General features: G+C 40.3%; 1 protein-coding gene across 4 annotated transcripts; it reads left to right on the plus strand.

The window, feature by feature from the left end:
* The first annotated feature begins 1,202 nt into the window (after nt 1–1,202).
* On the plus strand, nt 1,203–23,094 carry LOC127357920 (voltage-dependent calcium channel gamma-4 subunit-like). Of its 4 annotated transcripts, none has more exons than XM_051390504.1 (6): nt 1,203–1,298; nt 6,205–6,555; nt 11,858–12,109; nt 14,978–15,061; nt 17,663–17,803; nt 18,314–23,094. In XM_051390504.1, exons 2-6 carry the CDS (start codon nt 6,525–6,527, stop codon nt 19,174–19,176), a joined length of 1,371 nt encoding a protein of 456 aa, XP_051246464.1. In that variant the 5' UTR covers nt 1,203–1,298; nt 6,205–6,524; the 3' UTR covers nt 19,177–23,094. The 4 variants fall into 4 exon arrangements, with proteins under 4 accessions (XP_051246464.1, XP_051246466.1, XP_051246463.1 ...); XM_051390506.1 differs by having other exon boundaries at nt 1,227–1,298; nt 6,208–6,555; XM_051390503.1 differs by lacking the exon at nt 1,203–1,298 and adding an exon at nt 1,305–1,596.

The raw sequence follows: 23,094 nt of genomic DNA on the forward strand, positions 1-23,094 counted from the left end.
TATTCAAAAACCCGAATAAAGTTTGTGATCCAAATTCCAGAACGTTTTTGGAGCTTTTTAAAAGGGAAAATGTCAGCAGCTGCAGCCAGCAATCACTGAGTGATCATCAGCCCCCTGCAGACAATCCCTTTAAGAATATTAGGCACTCCTACCTGCCCTCGAAGTTCAACCCCACTGTGCTTAATCCATATCTTGATTGTCAAGAGGACATTAAAATAAAATGTAACCCAACTCCTCGTCTTCATCACCTCTCCTTCATAACGGAAGTGGGACAAATGAGCAATGTCTGGTTTGGGGAAAGAGTGGCTCTTAATGTTTTGTCCATTAAACATACCGTTGTGGGTTTTTACTTGGGGGCAGTGAAACATATTTATATATATTTTCCAATATGAAACCTTTAATTTGCACCCTGTAAGTTAGTAGAGAAAAGATTATTAATGTTAACTTTGTTGCTGTTCGGGGGACCCCAAATTTAAGAAAAATTTAAAAAAAAAAAAAATTTTTTTCAAAAAAAAAAAAAAAAAAAAAAAAAAAAAAAAAGAAATCATCCCGGCCACAACAGTGCGTGTAAGATCCAACCAAAACCCCTAATGGCATCACACAGCAAAGCAAATATAAAAGGTTTTTATTTATTAAAAGAAGTGTGCGGAGGGGATGGCGGTTGTGGTCTGAATGAAGGAGCAGACTGGGCCCCTGAAACATGCAGGTCATCACAGCCTTTTGGAGGCCCAGGTTAGCCGTTTCCAGGGGACCCAGAATTTCTAGCAGCCTCCCTGCTGTTGTGTTCAGATTTGACCCGGTTTTCCATATTTAGACCTGAGACACATTTAGACACGGACTTGTCAGAGCTTGTGACTTTTGTCTGAAGACATCAGAAGGATTTTGGTCACACCTCTGTTCACAACTAATATTAAAGCACCTGTTCGCTCAGTCTGCACCCTCCTCATCACATCTTCACTGCCTCACCTTCAGGTACAGAGGCGGATAGAAACTACAGAATGAAGTGATGGACTCTCTCTGCTGGTGTAAATGTTGACGTGATGAGAGAGCTCCTGCGCAATTTGTTCCATCTGAGATTAAATCAACAAAAACAACAACTCATTTCATTAACCCTTCATGCAAACACACACATGCGCACAAAAAAACACATAACATCCAGACCTGACATTCTTCCTCTCCCACCTCCCAGTACATCCCCCCCCCCACTCTCTCTCTCTCTCTCTCTCTCTCTCTCTCAACCTTCACGCGCCTCGCCGCCACCTGCGTCAGAACCGGCTGCAAAAGTTGCTCATGCAAAGGTAAGCTTACAACTGATCAACATATTCATCAATCTGATCGCCAATATCCCACGGCTGCATTTCAGGCATTAACGACGTGGCAGCGTATGAATCGGACCCGTGTACGCATGCTTAGGGCTGGAGAGGAGCGCGGCACATGCACATGTACACATTGTCCTCTCCAAACAACCATCTGGGAACGGCTGCGCACCGCTTTGCATTTGCTTATTTAAAATAGTTTAAAAACTGCTTTTATCAAGCAAAGCTGCTCATTGTAGCTCAGAGTGAAGAAGACGTGCGTGTGAAGACGTTTTATAAGGTAAGAAAAGCTGTGGTGGGAAAGAGCCAATATGTGAGAAATGTAAAGATGCAGTATTATAGTGAAACTGTTAAGAGCCTGTGGAGATGTTACAGGAGATTAAAAAAAAACATCACATAAAATATACATTATGGTCAAACTTATTACCACAGACTCTCCATGTATATGAATTATTAATGTACAATGATTTTTGTTTATTAATTATAACAAAATGGAGCATGACACCATCAACTTGACGGGTGAGTTGCATTTGTTCTGTCCTTTGTTAGAGAACAGGCTTTGTTATAGTATGTGTAGGATCCGCTGTGCAGGCGGGATGTACAGAGTGTGGGCTCCAGCTGGAGTCTGGATTTAGATTCCACTGTCTGAGTATTGAATATTACTGAAGGAAGCAACCTGATCCTCCTTCCTGACCACTGAGTTTATCTTTGCTCCAGCTGGGGTTTGTGCACAATATCCATATATTTGATTCATAACAAAAAATAAAATACAAAAATAACATGAATTAAAAAAAGTTAACTTCTCCCTCTCAACATCCCTTTTACTTGAAGACTCCTATGAATATAGCCAGATAATTTGCATAATGTAGGAGGATGGGTGGTTATTCTACCGTATTATATAGTTTTAGGGGAACACAAGGCACACAATAAATCATTATGATGTTACCATAATACTTCTGCAGGAAAGTCTGTGAAACTCAATACTAACATATTCCTATAAAACCGTATCTATCCCTTAAAATCCTTTAATATTTAATTATCCAAATACCTTAGTATGGTGTAGTATTGCATTTTATAAAAACAGACAAACAGACACATGGTCAGAGAGAGAGATCAGATCTAAAAAATGTTCTCATGATGTGGTTCTGTAAGGTGGTATCATTAAAATCTTTCAGCATGTTTTATAGATGGATATTTTGCACAGTCATTACAGTATTATAGTGTAATTCTAACATGTAAACAGGGATACACCCTTTTCACACACCAAACACAGGACCATTCATCCCATCATGCCTCTGATCTCTCTACAGACTTGCTGTTTGATGATGACTCGCCACTACGGTGCATTATGATCATGACCAATGCTCCAAACAGCTCCTACACTACGTCCATGTTCTGCTGCTGCTCCGTATTCACAGCAGGATTCATATTGTCGCTGCATTCACGATGCAGAGCATGGCTGATTTGTCCTTGAACTTTTATTCTCTGCATTGTGCATCTGTGCTGCCACCGGCAAGCCCTTCCAGCATGTGTTTGTTCCATGTTGTGCTGCGGGAGCCCCCCTCTTAATCAACACTGTCAGCCTGAAAAGGAGGTTAATTTTAGGAGTTTTGTGCACAAAATAACAACCTCTGAGTTCCTGGTTTTGTTTTGTTTGTTGTTACTAATCACAGGCCCTCCCAGGGGTCCTCCAGGCATTTCAAGGGGTCCCAAAACACAGCAATCAGATGAAAGCTGAGTGTAATACTGAACTGTTTTTAGCTGCAGTTCCTCTAATAACCACCAGATGGGCTATTCAATAAAAGTCATACTATATTACTGACAAAACTCTGAAATTCTCTGTTAACAAACAAAATCAAAAATAGTTCTCATTATTAGTTTGATATTAGAGTAGGCTTTTGTCAAAATCCTGTGCATGTCCTATTTGACATAAACTGCCATAACTTGTGTAACAAGTGTAGAGCACATATTAACTCAAAGACTAAAGTTTTCAGCTTCAGTTTGACAAAGTTGGCAATGGTCTGTCTGTAGATAGATGACCTTATATGATGTGTAAACAGCTGATTGTGGAAGTCTGCAGCCACCCAAAGGTTTTGCCACAATTACACTTTTCCCTTCATGGAATCAAACCATTCATCTGATTGTAGCAAACATCCATATAAATGCCTGCAGTAGCTTGCAATAATCATAAGCATTTTTCTCCATAAAATGTAGTTTCTGGTTAGATGTGCTGTCTGTTGAAAGGCTGTGTTGCTTGCTTATCCCACATTTCGCTCCATCGACACTCAGGAAACCAAAAGTCAATCTTCAGAGTTTCTCTTTAGAAACCTGACAGTGATGTGACACATCAGTGGTTTGTCTCTATCTATGGGTCCCAAGCAAAGGATGTGTTTAAATGCTACATGAGCAAACTTCACACTTGCACTTGGCACTTTCACTAGGACTTTTTGAAAGTTTAAAGAGTTTTTCCAGCCAAAAATCATGCAAGACAACGTTAGATGTCTTATTATTCTCTGGTGGGGGTGGAGGTGTTGAAGAGTTTCAGCCAGCGTCAGTGTGCACAGTTTTCTCTGGATGGACTCCTTGTTCACTTGCTGCCATAAAAAAGCTTTGATTTCTGCCTGTAATTTTGATTCCTTACTCACTGTTCACTGAGAGCAGTTCCCGTTAGTGACTCCACAACAGCAGAATCTGCTTGGTCTTATCTAAAAAGGGATGATATGGGAGACTCTTTTCTGTGGTAGTTTATGATCTAGCCTTTTAGCTGGGCATGCTTTAATATAAAAAATAGAGAAACTAAAGAGTTTTATTCCAGAATGACAAGACAAAGACAACCGTTTTATGCTGTGAAAAACTGATTCACTGCATCCTTAACAATTTTGGTTGAAACTATTCAAATCTCAAATATTGCCTACAGGAGTGTCAGTGTTAATATTTCATTACAGAGACAGCTGCTGTGGCTGTATGTGGCTGGAATGTGTCCAGATGTCACACCTTTCTTGCTGTTAATCTGCCACTAACAGTACCGACTAGAGGTCTTCATGGGTCCTCATGGTTAACTAAGACCCAACCCAGAACCCAAGGGTCTTTGGTCTGTGTGTCAATATGTCTAATACCCGTCAACTCAGGTCAGGTGAATTGGCCTAATTATCCTTGGAGACAGGTCCTCAGGTCCCTTTGTCTTCATTTATGCAAGTCATATTGCTCTACTTGTGTACTAGATGTGTTTTGTGTCAGGAACAAAATTTTGGACCCGTGAAGACCTCTACCACAGGCAAACATTTTAACAAATGGGCAATAAGTCCTCCAATCTACATGAGAAGATATGTTTGTAATTGCTTTCCAAAGCAACCCATAGCAATTTGTGAAGGTAAGTAAGGTAAGTCAGACAGTTGATTGTTGAGTCTTATTCCCAGGTTGTGAAACACCTGTGTACCTACCTTGGGTTGGCCCAAAGCGTCAGTGTTTGATGACCTGGGAATGAGACTCTCTTTCTCCAGAATCGCTTTCTGCACCTTTAATGAAAATCTGTCACGGTAGTTCAGCCTTTGCTCCTAATCGCAATTCACAAATCTGATAGAGATCCATTGTCAGTCAAATGCAAACATGTATTTAGGCATTTGAATGTTGTTGTTTTTTCTTGGGAGTCTCTAAAGGCAGGTTTATGGTCAGAAATGCCTCTAAATATGCTGTTGACGTACAAAAAAAAGAGAGAAAACTTGGGATCCCCTGCTGCTTCTGCTGCTGGTGCCTTTCATGTGGATTTTGGGCGCCCTGCAGTTTTGGCAACAGCTTGTAAAAAATCCCGAAATAAAAACCCCAACAAAATCTGACCCTGTGTCAGTGCTGACAGGGATTTTCTCTTCAGCAAGTCTCTGCTCGTTGAGATGTAGGATGCGAGTTCAAGCAGCTCTGCTAAAATGCCCTCGAGCAGGGCATCAAATACCCACTTGCTCCGGATCTTTCAGCTTTGAGAGATCGGCATTGTGCATTTCAAATCATGAAACAGCACTAAATGCTTGTGATTAGACCATCGCACCAACAGGAAGAAAGTTGGATGGATGAAACATGCAGAGACACTGTCACCACAGTGCTAATGACTCACAAGTCTGTCATCTCTCCTGTGAATGTTCATTCTTCATGTATTATAGGCAACCGTGTACATACAGAACATGAACGTGTGTGTGTGTGTGTGTGTGTGTGTGTGTGTGTGTGTGTGTGTACAGGTGTGTGTTTCTATCTGTCATGTATGACATCGAGGCTCCTCTGCTCACCAATGGAATTCACACACTTTTTTATTTTTTTCAATCTCAACAAAATCCTCTCAGCTGTTACATCCATCCCTCTACTCCCCCAACACACACACACACACACACACACACACACACGCACACACAAACACATATACACACATACACGCTCACCAGCTCCACCATAGACTTTGGAATTCACTGTTGCCATGGCAATGGAATAGAGCACGCTCTCTCACATCGCCTGTTCTTTTCTATTGCTTTATCTCTCTCTCTCTCTCTCTGTAGAAGCAAACCAGCTTCTCTTGTTTGACAGGGGGCTCGTTTTTTGCCGTCAGCATCAGGTTCTGGATGTTTGTTTGTTTGTTTGTTTGTTTGTTTGTTTGTTTTTTCAATGACATATTATCAATCTCATATAGGAAACACGTTAGTTTGGGAGATGCTTCGGTACAGGAGCATCCCCTGGTTTCAAGACTCATGTCACGTTCATTAATCGACACCATCCTTTCACCCCCTCTATCTTCTTATCTCTTCCTCTCCCTCATCTTCTCCTTGTTCTTTGCTTCTCTCCCTCTCTTTCTGTTTTTCTTCTCACTCTCTCTCATCTGCTCTCCCCCCCCTTTTCTTCCTTCCCTCAGTAGCTAAGATGACTGCCATGACAATTCAATGAGAGGAGCGGACGCCAAGTGAAGCATCCCCCGCTCACTGAAAAGGAAAGAAGGAGCGCTCAAGGTAAAGAGAGGACAGGGAGAAGAAGAAGAAGAAGAGGAGGAGGAGGACGCAGAAGAAGAGGAAGAAAGAAGGGATAAGAAGAGAGGGAGAGGCAGAGGAGCGAGGGAAGGAGAAGAGGAGAGAAAGTGAAGGATAAACGGTGGATGGAGGCGGCTCGGACCGGGGCTACGGAGCGCTCTTCACCGACGAAGAAGAAGAACAGCAGCAGCAGCAGGGGGGAGAGGAGATGGAGGCAAAAGGCAGAAACATGCCCCCAGGTAACACACACACACACACACACACACACACAGACAGAGAGCAGTCGTGCATGTGGTCTCACACTCACACACAAAGCAAACAACCAGATGCACATGTGGGGTCTTGTATGCATACACACACATGTATATAGATTTTCAAGCAACATTCAAACACACAGACAAGCATGGACAAACACAATCGTACAGGAAACCACCCATACACACACACACACACACACACACACACACACACACTCGCCGGTGTGTGTGCAGAGGTCTGGATTCAGAAGGCAAGTGGTTTTGATTGCGCTGGCATTTGTGTAACCAAGCTAAACGTTTGTTAGATGACAGAAGGGAGCGCTGACACATTCAGGAATCACGCTGTACAAAAAAATGACTGAAGCAGCTTTTGCAATACTGAAATGATCTGCCTGAAAGTTGAAATGTCATTCACTTTTCATAACGTTGTCTTTACATGCACTGTGGCTCTGGACTACAGATATATATATATATATATATATATTTATTTTCAAATACAAAAAGCAGCCTTGGTTGGTTGGATCCCATACATTTTTTTGAGGAGGTTAACCAATCAGGATCAAGCACAGCTAGGATACTAAGTGTTGTGTCACCACTTTTATTGTCGACACTAGATGCAACTGAGTTTTGTTTAAATCAACATTGTTGCCTGAAATGGCTTTGTATCTGCATCCTGAAGCATTTACACATGACAAATATGCTTGAAGTAAAAGCTGGGCTCATATAAACCGGCCATTTAACTGACTTGGGTTTAATATATTTTTGTATTTTACAATTCACCACTTCCATCTGTGGCCATCCTCAAAAATGCTAAACATACTGTGTATTAGGCATTCCAGTGGCTAAGCATCCATGTTGCAGCTTATTTCAACACATAAAAAGCTGGCTTTTGACCAACTAAACTGAAAGATTTGTGGAAACCAGTCTGCTTATAAGGGTTGAAAAGACCTCATTGAAGCTTTTGAATGTCGAGCAGGAATGTGACCAATCCAGTGTAAACATGGAGGATGCCTGTTGGTGCCATATTGCCAGGTTGTTTTCCAAATCGACTGTTCATTTTTAATCTACAATTAACAGCTTTGTCTTATTCGTGATATTTCTCTGTTAAACCACATGATGCTGGTTCCAGTACTGCTGTGATGTTTTGCTATTCTGGGCACTGAATCATTTTTAAATTGATTTATTCATTTCATCCTTAAATCAATTGAATCCAAGCAACACAGTGATTCTGGATATTAGTATCACTGTAGAGTATTTTGTTCCTCAAATTATTGAATAATATGTAAAGATACAGACCGGATTGCAGATTTTGTAAGTGATAAATAAAGACTCAAAATTTTAGAACTTAGAATAGAAAAAATAAAGTTTAAGTAAAGGAATATTAGTAACAGATAACAGTCAGCAACACAAATGCAAACTAAACAATACTCAGGGAGAACTGCATTAATGCATTACAATGAATTAAAAAATTAAAATCAAAGATCAGTTTTAAGCAATAAATATTTCTTGGCATGAAACTATTCACCCTGATAGATACAGTGGCGAAAAGTAACATTTACTCATGTACTGTAGTTAAGTACAAATTAAGGAAACTTGTACTCTAATTATTGAAATGTTCTGCTATTTTATATTTCACAGGCTAAAATTTTACTTTTTGCCTTCAATACATTTCTGCATCAATTATTAAAATTCAGTAGTAACATATGTATTTGATCTAAAATGGATCATGGAGTACTTTTACTTTTGATACTTAGAGTATATTATATTACTATTTTTACTTAAGTAACAGATGGTAGTTCCACCTATGGATTGGTGTTACCGCAGTGATGTCTTACCTTATGAATATTCCAGCAGGCAGGTCAGTTTCAGGGTCAGAGTAGCAGTGGTCTCTGTTATTTTGGGATTTGTGTTGCCATGGAAACACCCCTCAGGCCAGCTGAATTAGCCAAATAGTTTAAAAGCCCACACTTGGATTGATATTCTCGGTGCAATCGATTGTTTACATTAACCTCCCATTTGCCACCGTATGATAACAGATATTGTAGTTCAGGGTTTTCACGACGTTAAATCAGTTTTCATGCATTTGTCCACCATTTGTATTCAAATGGCTGAAATACGAAGTAATTAATTGAACCTATGCAGAACCCCAACCACCCCCCCCCCAGTCGCCCCCTCCACGCTCCTTGGATGTTTCATTTATGTTTCCTGAAGCACAACAGATGTGTTGTAGCTCAATTTCCCTCTTGTCGTCCCTCTCACTGTTCACCTCTCAGCTTCGATTTATGTCTCCTCTCTCCTCTCCACTCGTCTGTTCTTGTCTCATCATCCACTGCTCTCTTGTCTCTTTTACCCTCCTACTTTTTATTAATGTGTATGTAAGCCTCTATACCCTGCTTGCTTTTATTTCTGGCTCCTCTGCAGTTGCCCTTTAGTGTCTTTTCAATTTAAGCCTATTGATCGTATCAGCAAACAAATTCCAAAGAAATTTCTTCTATACCTGCAAACTCTGCTGATATTAACGCCTCTTGAGTCTTTTGGAAATCCAGGTTTTGACAGGAAGGTCAGAGTTAGACTGTGACAAGGTGCTGTGGAATATACAAGGACTATACTCAAAAACAGAAAATCTTGGTGGACTACATTTTACCTACTTTAAAAAAACTAGCTGCATGTTGTCTAGATTAACTCAATTGAACACAGTGCACTGAATACACCTGGTAGCTGCTGGGTGCTAATCAAAGTTACACAACCTTGCCAAGAAAATGATTTCCTGCAGTTTGACCATTTCTTTTTGACATGTAGCAATATCGTTCTCAGCATGGCTTCATGGCATGTCTATCAAGTAAATGTACATAGAGGAACACACACATACACACTCATGCACCAGCGAGGACTGCGTAGCAAAGCAGGCTTTTGCACAGCTACAAAGCTAACGCGCTATAAAGCAATGCAGTCTAAAAAGAAAAGCAACAATCCAACCTACAACTCTAAAATTCTCACACATTCTTTCGACCGTCCCTCATTATTAGTCCAAAATCCCCCAACCTGAGGCAGTAGTCCCTTAACAACATGCTCAAGCAGAACAAAATTCAAAGTTGTGAAAATGTCTTATAGATCACATTGTCTGTTAAACCATACAAAGACCACAGAAGCATATTCATTTAAACAAAATATATTTTAATATTATTTTCACATAATCAGTGTTATTTCTAACAATAGCCTACAGCATATCACTGAACAATTCAATCAGGTCTGCCCCTTCCTCTGTAGAAAATAATGGATTAAGAAGCACTTTTCTCCTTATGAAAGTAACAGCACTGATTGTACAACCAATGAGAATTTGGTTGGACAAGTGGTGTATATCAACCAATCGACCAGACAGTGTCCGTCCTACCATGTCCCTGCTGATAGAAACCACTGATCAATGAAATAATGCATTTTGTAAATGTATAAACATTTTGGTGGAGATTACAGACAGATTACAAAGCTGTGTCTCCCAGCAGTGTGCAGTTCATTTTTGTAACAATATTTTGATGTTTTATATTTTTGTTGATGCGTCGGGGTCGGCATTTTGTTCTTCTGCTGGTCGCCTGCTGCCAACATTTCTTTACTGCTTCAGGCTGTGTACGCTGTTTTTTGATTAAAAACCGCTCCAGTGTGCTCACCCAGAATGCAATGGAAAGACTCAACCTCATCAGTAGCTCCCACCAGTCACCCACAGTAGCCCATGGGGGACAGCAGTTCTATTAATGCATAAATATTTGACAGTGCAATGCATGAATTGTGAACAGGGTGGAATGAAAATATGGTTACGATTCCTATTTTTAATATCCCATGTTTAATTTCATGGGCATTTTTGAACTGTTGTGGAAATAAAGTACTTATACAAGAGTCAGTTTAGTTTCACATAAGCCTGAATATTGTAAGGAATGGACTCTTTGGCTTAGTTAGTTAGATAGTCTTAAAACCAATCAGTAACCTTATAGGGAGTATAGGGTGACCATAACTTTCGGACAGGTTAAAGAATCAGTCTTGTGACCAGAGATTGGATGCCTCAGACGGACATGAGTGCAGGAAAAGACACCACAGCGACTGCAAGCAAAGAAGCTCATCCATAAGTCACATGAAATATGATACTGATCATTGTACTGTGCAGTTTAGGTATAACTGTGTCAAACTTCCATCTGTTATCAGTTACTAATGGATGGAAACAGTAAATAGTGCTCCTGAGTAATCTGGAGCTTTAAACAAAATCACCTGATGCAAAATCAGTGCTTTTTCTCAGGATCACAATTCAATGTAAAGACATCCTTCACTGATTTCTCTGATGTCTATCCACTGTTAACTTCCATAAATCCCTATGGAAATCATATAAGTAAGGCGTTCTTTATAAGTTTAGCTCTGGCAGTTGATTGTTGCCTGTGCATACATGATTACACTGCAAAAACGAACAGCCAATAGAGTTTGACTTTCCATGTTACAGAGTCACCAAGTAATGTTTATGTAATTCATTTTTAAGGTAAAACCACTGACAGTATATATAATGGACAGAGCTTCCAGGTCTCTGAAGATGGAGACATGACCCAACTTCTCACTTGATTTATTAGCTCAGTAAACAGTTTCCTAATGAGTTTATGATCTCAATCACAAGTCCTCTTCCATGCAACACAATGTTCATTCCGTAAATGATGGTCCAATTTAGAGTAGAATAGACCACAAAGCAGGGTATGCTTTAGGGCGTGGCTACCTTGTGATTGGCAGCTCATTCTCAGTGAGTCCGTCCAGCTCACCGCACCAAACTCAGATCAAACTGTCAATCCAGGCTGTGCTGATCAAATATGAATCAAGATTATGTTACTGCATTACCTGTTCCTGTTGAAGGTTGAAAGCCAATGAGAGCAGCACAACTCACATTATGTCACCTCCACTGGCCCTGATAAACCGTCATGGCTACAACCATAATACCAAAATCAAGGCTTTAAAATGATACTCCACAAACCAATGGGTGACGCCACAATAGGTTTACACTCGCACAGGATTTTGGTGTAGCCCTCATGGGAACATTACACTTCCTGTTTCCTGTGTAAATATTAAACATTTGATTTGTGATGAAGATTAAGATTATGCTTTTATTAGACCTTCAGACACTAACCTTGGATCATTAAAGGATGACACTAATTCTGGTCACCTACGGTTGCTTGGCACAGTTACTGCCAGAACTACAGTGTTTTCATGTGCACTGGTATGTGATGAAGAAATATGATTTTGGTGTCTGTGTTCTTGTCAGATATTAGTTTCCTTCCCCGCCCAGCGATGGTGTGGTGTGAGCGGGGCATCCAGGTGCTGCTGACTACTGTGGGAGCATTCGCGGCCTTCGCCCTGATGACGGTGGCTATCGGTACAGACTACTGGCTGTACGCCCGCGCCTTCATCTGCAACAGCACAGCCAACTCCTCCCAGGAGGACTCCAACAATAAAGATAAGAAAGACCCTGGGGCACTCACCCACTCCGGCCTCTGGAGGATCTGCTGCCTGGAAGGTACAGCTGGTTGCATTTGTGCATGTTTGTGCATATGTGTGTGTGTGTGTGTGTGTGTGTGTGTTCGAGGCTGTGGACACCTTTGGATGCAATGGGGGTTGAACTTGTGTAGGTGTTTTCTCATGCGCTGGTCACTACTGGAGGGTCTTGTGGAGGTCAGTGTGCTCATCATTGTAATCAGAACAGACATAAATAGGTGTCCCCTTACTCATGAACACACACACACACACACACACACACACACACACACACACACACACACACATACACACACAGCATGATATATTGCTGTACTTCAACTGTACTTCTGCTCCTCAACCTTCATTACAAGGTGCTGTGCTCATCTGCACATAACCATAGACAAAAAAAAAATCCATGCATCTTTTTCATGAAACAGGTGCCTAAAATAAATTTTCTGCACAGTCTAACTTACAATATAACAATTATAACATGTGACGTTGACATTTATAACATAATACAAATGCAATATGCACAAAATAAATGTTATATTGCAACTTAGATAGTGTGTGCGGGAAGTCGTTTTTGCACATAATCATAAAAATGTGTCATAGTCCACCAGTTCAGTTCAAGAACCAGAGCTTATTTGGTGGAAAAAAGGAAACCCAACTCCTGATCCGCACTTCTCTTCCTAATAGTTCCTGTTTGGAGGCGAGATTGCTGTTGTTTTTTAATTATGTTTTCAACACATTTTAGCTTGGTTGTTGGTCCATAAATCTGTAGTTGTACCTTTAATGCACTATGATACCAGGACATGCTGTAAACATGATAATAAGATGTTCAAAAAGTTAATGTGTGTTTACTATTTTTGGTACATCTTGGCATTTGTGCACAATTCAGATAAGAGGATTTCCAGATAGATCTGAGCTTTGCCTCATTTTTCCCCCTTCTGCACTTGTTCTTTTACTTTGATGCGCAGACACACACAAACACTCATACTATGCATTCAACATAAAGCTCATCATAATGCCCCAGAGCTCAGATATGAGCGGTGACTCATTCAGTGACTGATTAAGTAGTTTTCCTGCGTTTCTGCAGCTGACTGACAGGTTTAATGGGAGAGGACACACACATACATAATAAACACACATAGAAGATGTTTTCAGGAGTTTCCAAGAGAAGGCTATTTATTCTAAAGGTTCTTGTGTTTTTGTTAAATGTGTGACATGTTGCATCTTAACACCGGTAAATTACCACATTCATTTTGAGGCATTAGAATAATTATCATAAACAAGAGACCGGCATCAAGAACACCAGCCTTTTCACTGCGTTTTCCACTGTGTGCAATCAAGTCTGACATGGAGGGAAATTTGTTCATCCAGAATGAGTTCATTAAGTTTAATAGTTTTTGCAAGCTATGTCATATGGAAAGACCTCTTGTTGTTCAGATGCGGCAGAACATTGACTTTTGTTGTTGCCTGGTAGGTTTTTTTTTAGATACTCTGCCCTTCTCTTTTTAAACCAGTTCCTGATTCTATTAGATTAATAATTCTTCACTCTTCCATCCGTGCTGTATGTGATTGCCTTTTTTTAAAGGATCTGTTTTTACTTCATGTTTTTCTTTGTTGACTCTTCTTTTGTGTTAGCCTTAAGTGTCCTTTTCACATTCTTTTTAATGTTTTTTTTCCTCGTATTTTATTGCATGAGAAACATGGGATCTCTCTTTTCCTCTTGATGTTTAGTTTGTCCATGAGATGCAGAAATAGCTGTCAACAAACAAATCAAATACTCCCTGTTCTTCCACAGCTAAAGCTTTCATATTGTGTGGTAATGACACATGGAGGAAGGAGTGAAAAGCCAACTCACTGTACGTTGCCATACAGATGAGAGGAGGAAGACGGCATCGCATTTGTGCATAAGAGACAATTATAGATTATCATTGTTGATTTAATTCTAGTTGATTTAGGCATCATGAAGAATGACTCCAATCTGGTCGGTGCCAGATTTGATAATCAGGAAATAAAATCATATTGATTCAAATCATTTTCCTTCTTCTTCTTCAGCATCCTAATCAAGATTTTTTTTTTTTCTATCACCACCATGAGGTTAGCATTTTGGGTTTTGACTGAAATGTCTTGACAACTATTGGATGGATTGAAATGTATATCTATACTTAGCCCTAAGATAAATTGTAATCATTTTAATTAGTCCAATATGTTGAAGAAATACCTGAAGAAATACATTCCAGTCAGCATCAGCTGTGCTAATTAACAAATGGTAGCATGCTATTGTGCTAAACCAAGATCATGGACATGGTAAACATTATACTGCTGAACATCAGCATGTTAACATTGCCGTTATGTTAGCATGCTGACTTTAGCATTAGGCTCAAAGCATCGTGCAGCCTTCATCAACTATTTGTCTGATTGGCTGGTGACAGAAATCTGCAGTCACTTTTATTTTCCTTACACTCACTGAGAGCTCGGATCTGTCTTTCTGTGTTCATCTTCCACGTTCTGCATCTACAGTAATGTTTCACTTTCTCATTCGTTCATCTGTTTGTCTTGTCTTTACATCTGTTAGCCTGTTTACTCCCTCTTCCTCCTTTTCTATTCCCTTGCTGTTTACATCTCTTGCTACATATCTTTCTCCCTCCCCTATGACTCCTTTTCTTCCCCCCTCTCACCATTAAATTTTTTTCTTTTCTTGTTGGTCCTGCCCGTGTATGTCTTCACTTTCTTCCCCATTGCCTTCTCTCTGCCTAATCTTGCCTTGCCTTGTCTCTCTCTTTCATTTCATTTCAACATTCTGTCTTTCACCTGTCTTCCTCTCTTCCTTCTGGTCTTTACTTTTTTCCACCTTCTTCTTTTTCCGCACCCTCACCTCCTCTTCCTCTTCGTCTTTTTTCAGGCTTGAAGCGAGGTGTGTGTTCCCAGATCAACCATTTCCCAGACGACGCAGACTACGACCAAGATGCTGCAGAGTATCTGCTGCGTGAGTGACACGCACACATTTACAAAAGAACGACAAATGCACACAGACATGCGCTGGCACACACACACACACACACACACACATTCAGCCCGTAACTACACGTAGTGTGCATACACACATCTCAACAGAACACAACACACATACACACACTACAGTCTCCATCACACGCGGATACAGAAAGGACAGAAGGGGATGGTGGGCGGACATCAATGCACGGATGTCAGATTCAAGCAAAGTGTTCCTGGAGGTGTGTGTAAGTGTGTGTGTCTACAGTGTGTGTGTGTGTGTGTGTGTGTGTGTGTGTGTCTGTGTGTGTGTCTGTGTGTTTAAATGCCCAGGTGCATGGGGTTGGGAGTCTGGGGGTGTACAGAAAGCTTTTTTTTCCACAGATGGATTGAAAGAACAGCCTTCACTAATGGATTATTTTCAGCTCAGGATTCAGGTTTCACATCCTGCCTCCATTGTGATGGCAAATTCTGTTCGTACAGCCCTGAACCTTTTGGTTTACAAAGTATATGTTCCATCCATACATTATATAAAGGTATCTATTTCTGCAAAGGAGGCTGTGATGCTATCTTACATTCTCGCTTCTGCTGTGCTCTGCAACCTTGACTGAACAAGACAGCTTTTATCTCTCCAAGGGCTGCACAATCCTTTCAGTCTGTTTTAATAATGGACAATGTTTTAAATTTAGAGTCATAGACAATTATGGGATATGTGCCGCAGATGTTTTTAATTCTAGTGACTGCTAACTGTTAATGAGAAAATAATAAAAATGTTCAAAAATGCCTTAGCTTGCAAACTCTTATATCAGCCCCATAAACTAAAGCTTCTTCCACTGGTCCATCAACTTACTTTCCACCAAAGTCTAATGAGATCTATCTAAGTATTTGAAAGGCAGCAATTATTTTCATTTCCAAAGAATAATCCACCACTTTTTTATTAATAGATTTTTTTTTTAAATAGCAGAGAAAAAAAAGTCTCAGAGCCAAAGGTGATGTTCTCAAATTGCCTATTTCATTCAACCAAAAGCCAAAGATAGTCAATACACAAATATATGTGATAAATGTAGCAAATTCTAACATTTGAGAAGCTGGAACAAGCACACGTTTGTCTTTTTTGCTTGCAAAATGACTGAAACATAATTTTTCTGTTGATCGACTAATCTCTTATTGACTTATCATTTGAGCTCTACTGGTAACAAACAAAGTAGAACTAAACATCCAGCCTCATTGGAGGAGGCAATTATCATTTGACTAATTATTCTGTTGAGGTCCCACATAGTAGGTTTGTCACCTGAGCACCCCAAAGGTCTGAAAATCACCACAAACCCCCTACAGCTCAGCATTTGTTCTCATCATCTACTTATGAGAATATCAGTTAATTGTGCTGAAGAGGCAAACACCGCCCACACTGTCCCTTTTCCTGTTAAAAACTAATTCAGAGAATCACTTGCAACCACTGTTTGACATGTCTGAGAGACCCTCCTATGAATATATGCTCATCACGGCATTATCTTTTCCCTTCAGAGGCTAACACAGCTTGAAAAGTCACCTTGAAAACTTGAAGGCTCTGCTATTCCACATGTCCCTGCCCGAGATGGAGCTATTCAGCATTTTAATCTTCTATAATGTCTCTCTACGTTATCACTACTGCTTTAAGTTCCTGCAGAGAAATGTACTGTAGAGGGGTTTTAAGTGAATCTTTGGCAGCCATTCTGAAGGTCCTAAGCTGTAGGGTAGCAGTGGCTGTGAACTGCTTATTAAAAGTCAATAGATAAGGATAAGGAAATTATAATTATTGCTGATATAGGTAATTGATTTTATGTTTCATACCTGCTGCCCTCGCCCTGTAGTCAGTAGAGTTGAATTTCAGGTCACCAGTATAGGAGATCTACTTGTTTACTGGAAAAGTAGACCAAATAACTCCAATTTGACAAACACCAAATTGCTCCTGGAGCTCGGTGTTCTTCTGTATGTGACACTGTGTTGTCACTTCCATGGAACAAAAAATTCATAGTGTCATTCTGAAACTCCCCACGGCAACAAACATTTTATTATTTGTGGTATTTGTGGTAATTGCCCCTTGGTGAGCAGGGTGATGGTCATGTTGCAATCTACCGTAATATAGACTCAGCCATTATTTTAAGAGTATTGCAGCAGTTTCGAATTGCAATTGTATCAAGTTTGTGGACCTAGTCCCTAATATAGGTCAGTCTCCAAAGACACTGCATTCTACATTTCTAATAACTTACTAACCTAACCCACATGTCTGTAAAACTCTGCAAAAGACATTATGTACTAAATATTATGTAGTAAACTTATATAAATAGATAGCTGCTGTTCCAGAGCCAAGTTGTAGTGTCAGCTATAGCACATCTTGGTAACACCTTTTCTCCCAGAGTGTCACAAGGCTGTTAACTTTGCACCTTCAAATGGTGTTGAACCTCAGAACAAAACCTCACTAATTGTACTACATTAGGAAAGTACAAAATTAGTCATTTTTATACAAAACAAAGCCCGGAGAAAGTTGACAGAGTTGAGAAACGATGACATTTCAGTACACAAGATGACATATTTCTGTCTGTGTCCTCATCTGCAGGTGTGGTGCGAGCCTCCAGCATCTTCCCCATCCTCAGCGCCATACTGCTCCTGCTGGGTGGAGTCTGTGTCGCTTCCAGCGGCTTCTACAAGAGCAAAAGAAACATAATTCTCGGAGGAGGGATTCTCTTTGTAGCTGCAGGTACGACTACTGCGGCCTCTGTTCTTTCACTCATTGTTTGGAGATAGTAGAGATAGAGAGATAGAGAAGTTTCCTGTGGATATTCTTATATATATGTTATATATGTTAAACTATACTATGAGTTTGAACTAAAATATGGGTTTGAATTTTATAAAACAGGAACTCATAATGTCCTATCTGCTTTTGTATTTCAGTTTTGGTTGGAAATTGTGTCTGCTGGCTTTGCCGCCTTTAAAACATGCCTTTGTCTTTCCAATCTGTCTTAATAAAACTGGAATTATACTGTGCTATTTCACATTTAGCTGTTTGAGACCGATCACTGAAATACAGGCATAATAAGAAGTTCTTGTGTATGATATGCAGATTGACTTTAATATTATGCCCGCCTCTTCTCTGTTTAATTGAGAGGGAACAGTTCCAGTATCGCTGCCTGGAAAACAATTTAATGAAGCTGCAGGTTAATTTGTCTCAGGGGAGCACTTACAGTAAAAGTCTTGTATATTTCTTCAGGCCTCAGCAACATTATTGGAGTGATCGTGTACATCTCAGCAGCACTGAGCGACATCTCCCCCAAGAAAGATGAGGACAAGAAGTGGCACTATTCCTACGGCTGGTCCTTCTACTTTGGCGGCCTGTCCTTCATCCTGGCCGAGATGGTGGGTGTCCTCGCTGTTAACATCTACATCGAGAAGAACAAGGAGCTGCGCTGCCGCTCTCGCACCGACCTCTTCAAGAGCACCACGCACGCCATGCTGCGACTGCCCAGCTACCGTTTCAGACGGCGCTCTCGTTCCAGCTCACGCTCCACCGACCCGCCGCACTCGCAGGAGACCTCGCCCATTGGTGCCTCCAAGACCTTCAGCCTGCCACCCTCTGCCCCACCCTTCTCTGTGGCCACCCTGCCCAACCCACACCACACCAGCAGCGGTGGAAGTGGAGGAGGCGGCGACATCTCCATGTACACCCTATCAAGGGACTCCAAGCTGGGCAGCCTGGGAGGCGGTGCCCCACCTCTCTACGGCACGGTGGACCGCGCCACGCTGTACCAGCTGCACAACTACTTCCCAAAAGATTCCAGCAGCAGTGGCGGAGGAGGAGGAGCAGTGATAAGCAGCGGTACACTCCCATCTCACTCCAAGTCCAACTTGGCAGCAGCAGCGGCTGTAGCCCAGAATTCAGCACCGCTGAATACATCCACATCAGCCACCACACCAGCCCAGCCAGCTCCAATATCTACAGCCACCATGGAGCGAGACAGGGACAGGGACAGGGACAGGGATAGGGGCAATGTGGGAACCCTGGACCGACTGACGGCCAAGAGGGACAGGGATAGCAACTCAGATACACTTAATAGGAAAACTACACCAGTTTAAAATTAAACCTCAGAGAGTAGCGAGAGATGATAAAGAGAGAGTGTTGAAACAAAAGACAGGTCGAATTGAATTTAGAGAGACGTTAGAGATGTCTGAGTTGAAAGAGAGGAAGAGTAGGGCTGAAAATGTGTTGGTGACACTTCAATGGTAATGTTTCTGTCCTTGAGCCTGGGGTATCTAGCTGCCATAATTACTTACCAATATCATAAACAGTCATAAAACACCTGATATTATGTGCAAATTCATGACAACTGCCTTAAAATGGTCATGACTTTAGCTTCAAAACCTTGTTTGTAAGTTGATTATACAGCAATGGTGCAGTGGAGGCTTCAGCACAAGCAATTATTTTTTTTCTTTTTATTTCAGCATCACTCCATTTCACACTGTTGACCCGAATCCTACACATACAACTGGGAGCTTCCCAGTTAAACCAGCCTCCCGGTGCAGTAGTTGGGGGTTAAGTGCCTTGCTGAGGGAGAGGGGAGCTCAGTAGTTATTTACTCTCCCCTTCCACATTTTGTCAGCTGCTATGGGAATTTAAACTGAAACTTTAACAAGAAGAACCGACTAAGCTTTGATTTTGTGATTTGTAAGTCACAAGACCTTTCACTTAAAACTCAACTGGTTTAAAAGTGAAAGTTTTTACACATCTCGGCATCCAGTTTGAACTTGAACTTGAGGCGTCTTTTTACCTGCAAACCACCAAACCAATGCTTTCTGGTCTTTAAAAACATTATAAATAAGTGACCAGATGGTGTAAGCCACAGTTCTGTTCACATTTCTGTTTTAAAAAGGACAGAGAGCCACAGACGGGTACATTCAGCCAAGTAACAAGCTGCTCAGTGACGAGTTGACTGTCAATTCATGGTCAACAGTAGCTACTTAACCTCTGGTCCTAAGAGAGTGACCTCAGCCATATCTAACCTACTGACACACACACAAACACACACACACATACGCACAAGAAGAGGCTGACACACTGTGAGCCTATTTATTTTTCATTGTGTGTCAAAGGTAATTACAGTGACAGATGGGCATTCTCCACAGTCCTAGAGAACAGCATAGCCATACACTTAAAGCTTCACGCCTCCTTTCCACCACTGCCAGTTGTCACAATTTGGTTAATCACTGCAACAAATGTCCATCTGACCAAGTAACTTCATCTGACTTTAAATTTCTAGAGTTGATGTTCAAATGTGTGAAATATTTTCGGAATTGTGGCTAAATGGACGTAGACTGCTTCTTGTTTAAGGAAAATGTCATTGGTTTATAGCCAGTTTGCAAAGTTTGACGCAAACTCTATAATGTCTCCCACATTATACTACGGCCATCCATCCATCGCCACAACCCCAAAAAATAATTTTGAAGCTCGTAAACTGCATCTCTATTTGTAAGCAGGTAAAAATGACAATAGTTGAGGTTTCTAGGAAAAAATGATTCAGAAATGTCAGTAGCTGGCCAAGTAATTCTTTAATTATTGGTATTGATCATCAGCACTTAAAACAGCTTGCTCATAAATTATGCTCATTTTGTGTCATCAGATGTTAGAAATGTTGCTAAATGCACCTTCAAAGTCGATGAAAAGGACTTGTGAAGATGGACCTTTATGCACTATGTGATGTTTAATTGCCAAAATTGATCCCAGGTTTTGTATGACTGTTTACGATGATAATTCGATACCGAAGGCTACAAGGCAGCATCCATTGAGTGCTCCTGCAAAGGGCTGCAACCACAGGCAAAGGGGTGGGGGTCAATTCAGTTTACACTCAGGGGGTGGTGTTTTAGTTAGAACTTAGATCAAAAGCTAAAAAATTAAAATCATGTGTTACTCCAATATAAGATATGAACCATCCTCACTTATTCTATAACACAAAATTGAAGCACATTATTTGGTATCAAAGAAGTTCGTTGAACAATTAATCTTAACGGAATTTCTAAAGAACCAATCAGATTTTGAGCGCAGTATATCTTTGAGGGTGTTTTTGAAATGTCGTTGGAGATAAACTTAAGTGAGGAAAATTTTCAAAACGCATGTACTGCATACAATTTTAGACTGAAACCTTTCACATTTCCTAAATCTGACTATTAGACTGATACACTGAAGTCTGAATGCATTTCTGGATCGGCTGCATTTGCAAATGAATCCAAGCCAACCCTGGTTGACGACAAGTTGGAGGAGGGGGGAAGAGAAAAGAGCACAACAGCTAGCTTCAGTCCCCCTTCCCTCCGTCTCTCTTTTAGCTATAACTATATAATATTTCACAAACTAGAATAATAAATGTATTATTGAGTATATTATCGGTCCATTCACTTCAAGAAAAGCACATAATGTCTGTAAATGGTAATCTTTGGGTTGTCTTTTCATTCTGAGTGATTGATCATCTCTAGGTTACATGAGATTGTAACTCCTTGAGTATTAATATCATGTTGCTGGTGTTTCTATGATCGTAATGGTTATTGCAGGGTATTTATACATTTTGAAATCTTTTCTTTTTGTAATTTTTTTATATTCCTTTCAAGGGACAAGGAATTTTCTTTCTCTTGCTTATGTACACTAAAGTCAGTGGTGTCACGTGGAAAGCATGTGCACAAACGTGAGAGGGTGATAATGTGTAAATTCATCTTTGGATCATTTTCATTATTTCACTCATTTTATTTATACAGGGAGAGTTGACTGAGCGTGCATGCTCTTTTTCAGTAACACCCTGCTTCATCTTAACTCTCACATTCACACTGGCACTTGCCCAGTAAGACCAGTCTGCGGCTGGTTACTGAGCAGCTTCCCTGGAACACTTGGGGGCCACGTGCCTTCCTTAAGGACACAATGATAGTTGCTAAAGAAAGCAAAAATGTTATTTCATTTCCTCCATCTTGGTTGTTCCACCCAGTCTAAAGACTTCTAGTCCATTATTTCTTTCAAATATCCCATTCTTTTATTTTTACTGTAAATGTTATTGTTGCACATGCAGTTTTTCTTTTATATTTCCATGTAATTATTACCTTACTACTTTTGTACTTTTTTCTTTAATTTTATGATTTTTAAAATGTTTTTCTTTTTCTTTAGTGTTATTACTTGTATTCGTAATTGCAATTTACTTTGTCTTTTTTCCTAGTTTTGACTAGTCTGACTTTTTAATATTCCTCCACTGTTGCTGTTCCATCATCATTTGGTCTTTTTCCGTGCAGACAATTGATTTTTTTTACTTTATAAACATTACCAACGTAGCCTAATAATCAGTGTTTTTTAATGTTCTGACTAGTGTATAACTGTAGGCGATAGAATTTATATTAATCTATTTATTTTCGTGGTGGTATGTATAGATATTCTTAATGTTATATTGTTTCAGAGTTCCTACACCTGTAACTTTGGGCTATTAAGGCTTCACGCCTGCCTGTGGCATATTGTGAGTAGCCTAAGTGCTGGGATAATGGGCTTAATGTCTTCTGTGTTGGTGTTGTCAGTGGTTTTTACATGGTAAACAACAAGTGCAACAAAATACATCAGCCTCATGCTTCTGAGAAATATGTGAATTGTTACAAAATCACTAATTGAACACCAACACAAATCCTAAACATTTTTTGTAAAGTGTTTGTGAGAACTTGGTCAAAAGTGGGCGTTCTGTTCCTTCATTTTCTATTCATATCCTGATGTGAAAGCCATTTTGAAGGCATCGTAAGTCACCAGCTCCTTTTCCCAACACTAAGGCTACTGACACGAGTCAAACCTGAAACTCTTCAAATGGAAAACTGGTATATTTCCACTCAGCAGACCGATACATGTAAAGAACAATAAGGAAAAGGGGAAGCAATACAATATACCGATCCTCACTGGAAAAGACAAAAAATATAAGGTATATATACATATATATACATATATAAATATATAGTTATATTCAATAAAGTTCTATATGAAAATGT

This window comes from Dicentrarchus labrax, unplaced genomic scaffold (assembly GCF_905237075.1).
Source record: "Dicentrarchus labrax unplaced genomic scaffold, dlabrax2021, whole genome shotgun sequence".
NCBI classification, from domain to species: domain Eukaryota; kingdom Metazoa; phylum Chordata; class Actinopteri; family Moronidae; genus Dicentrarchus; species Dicentrarchus labrax.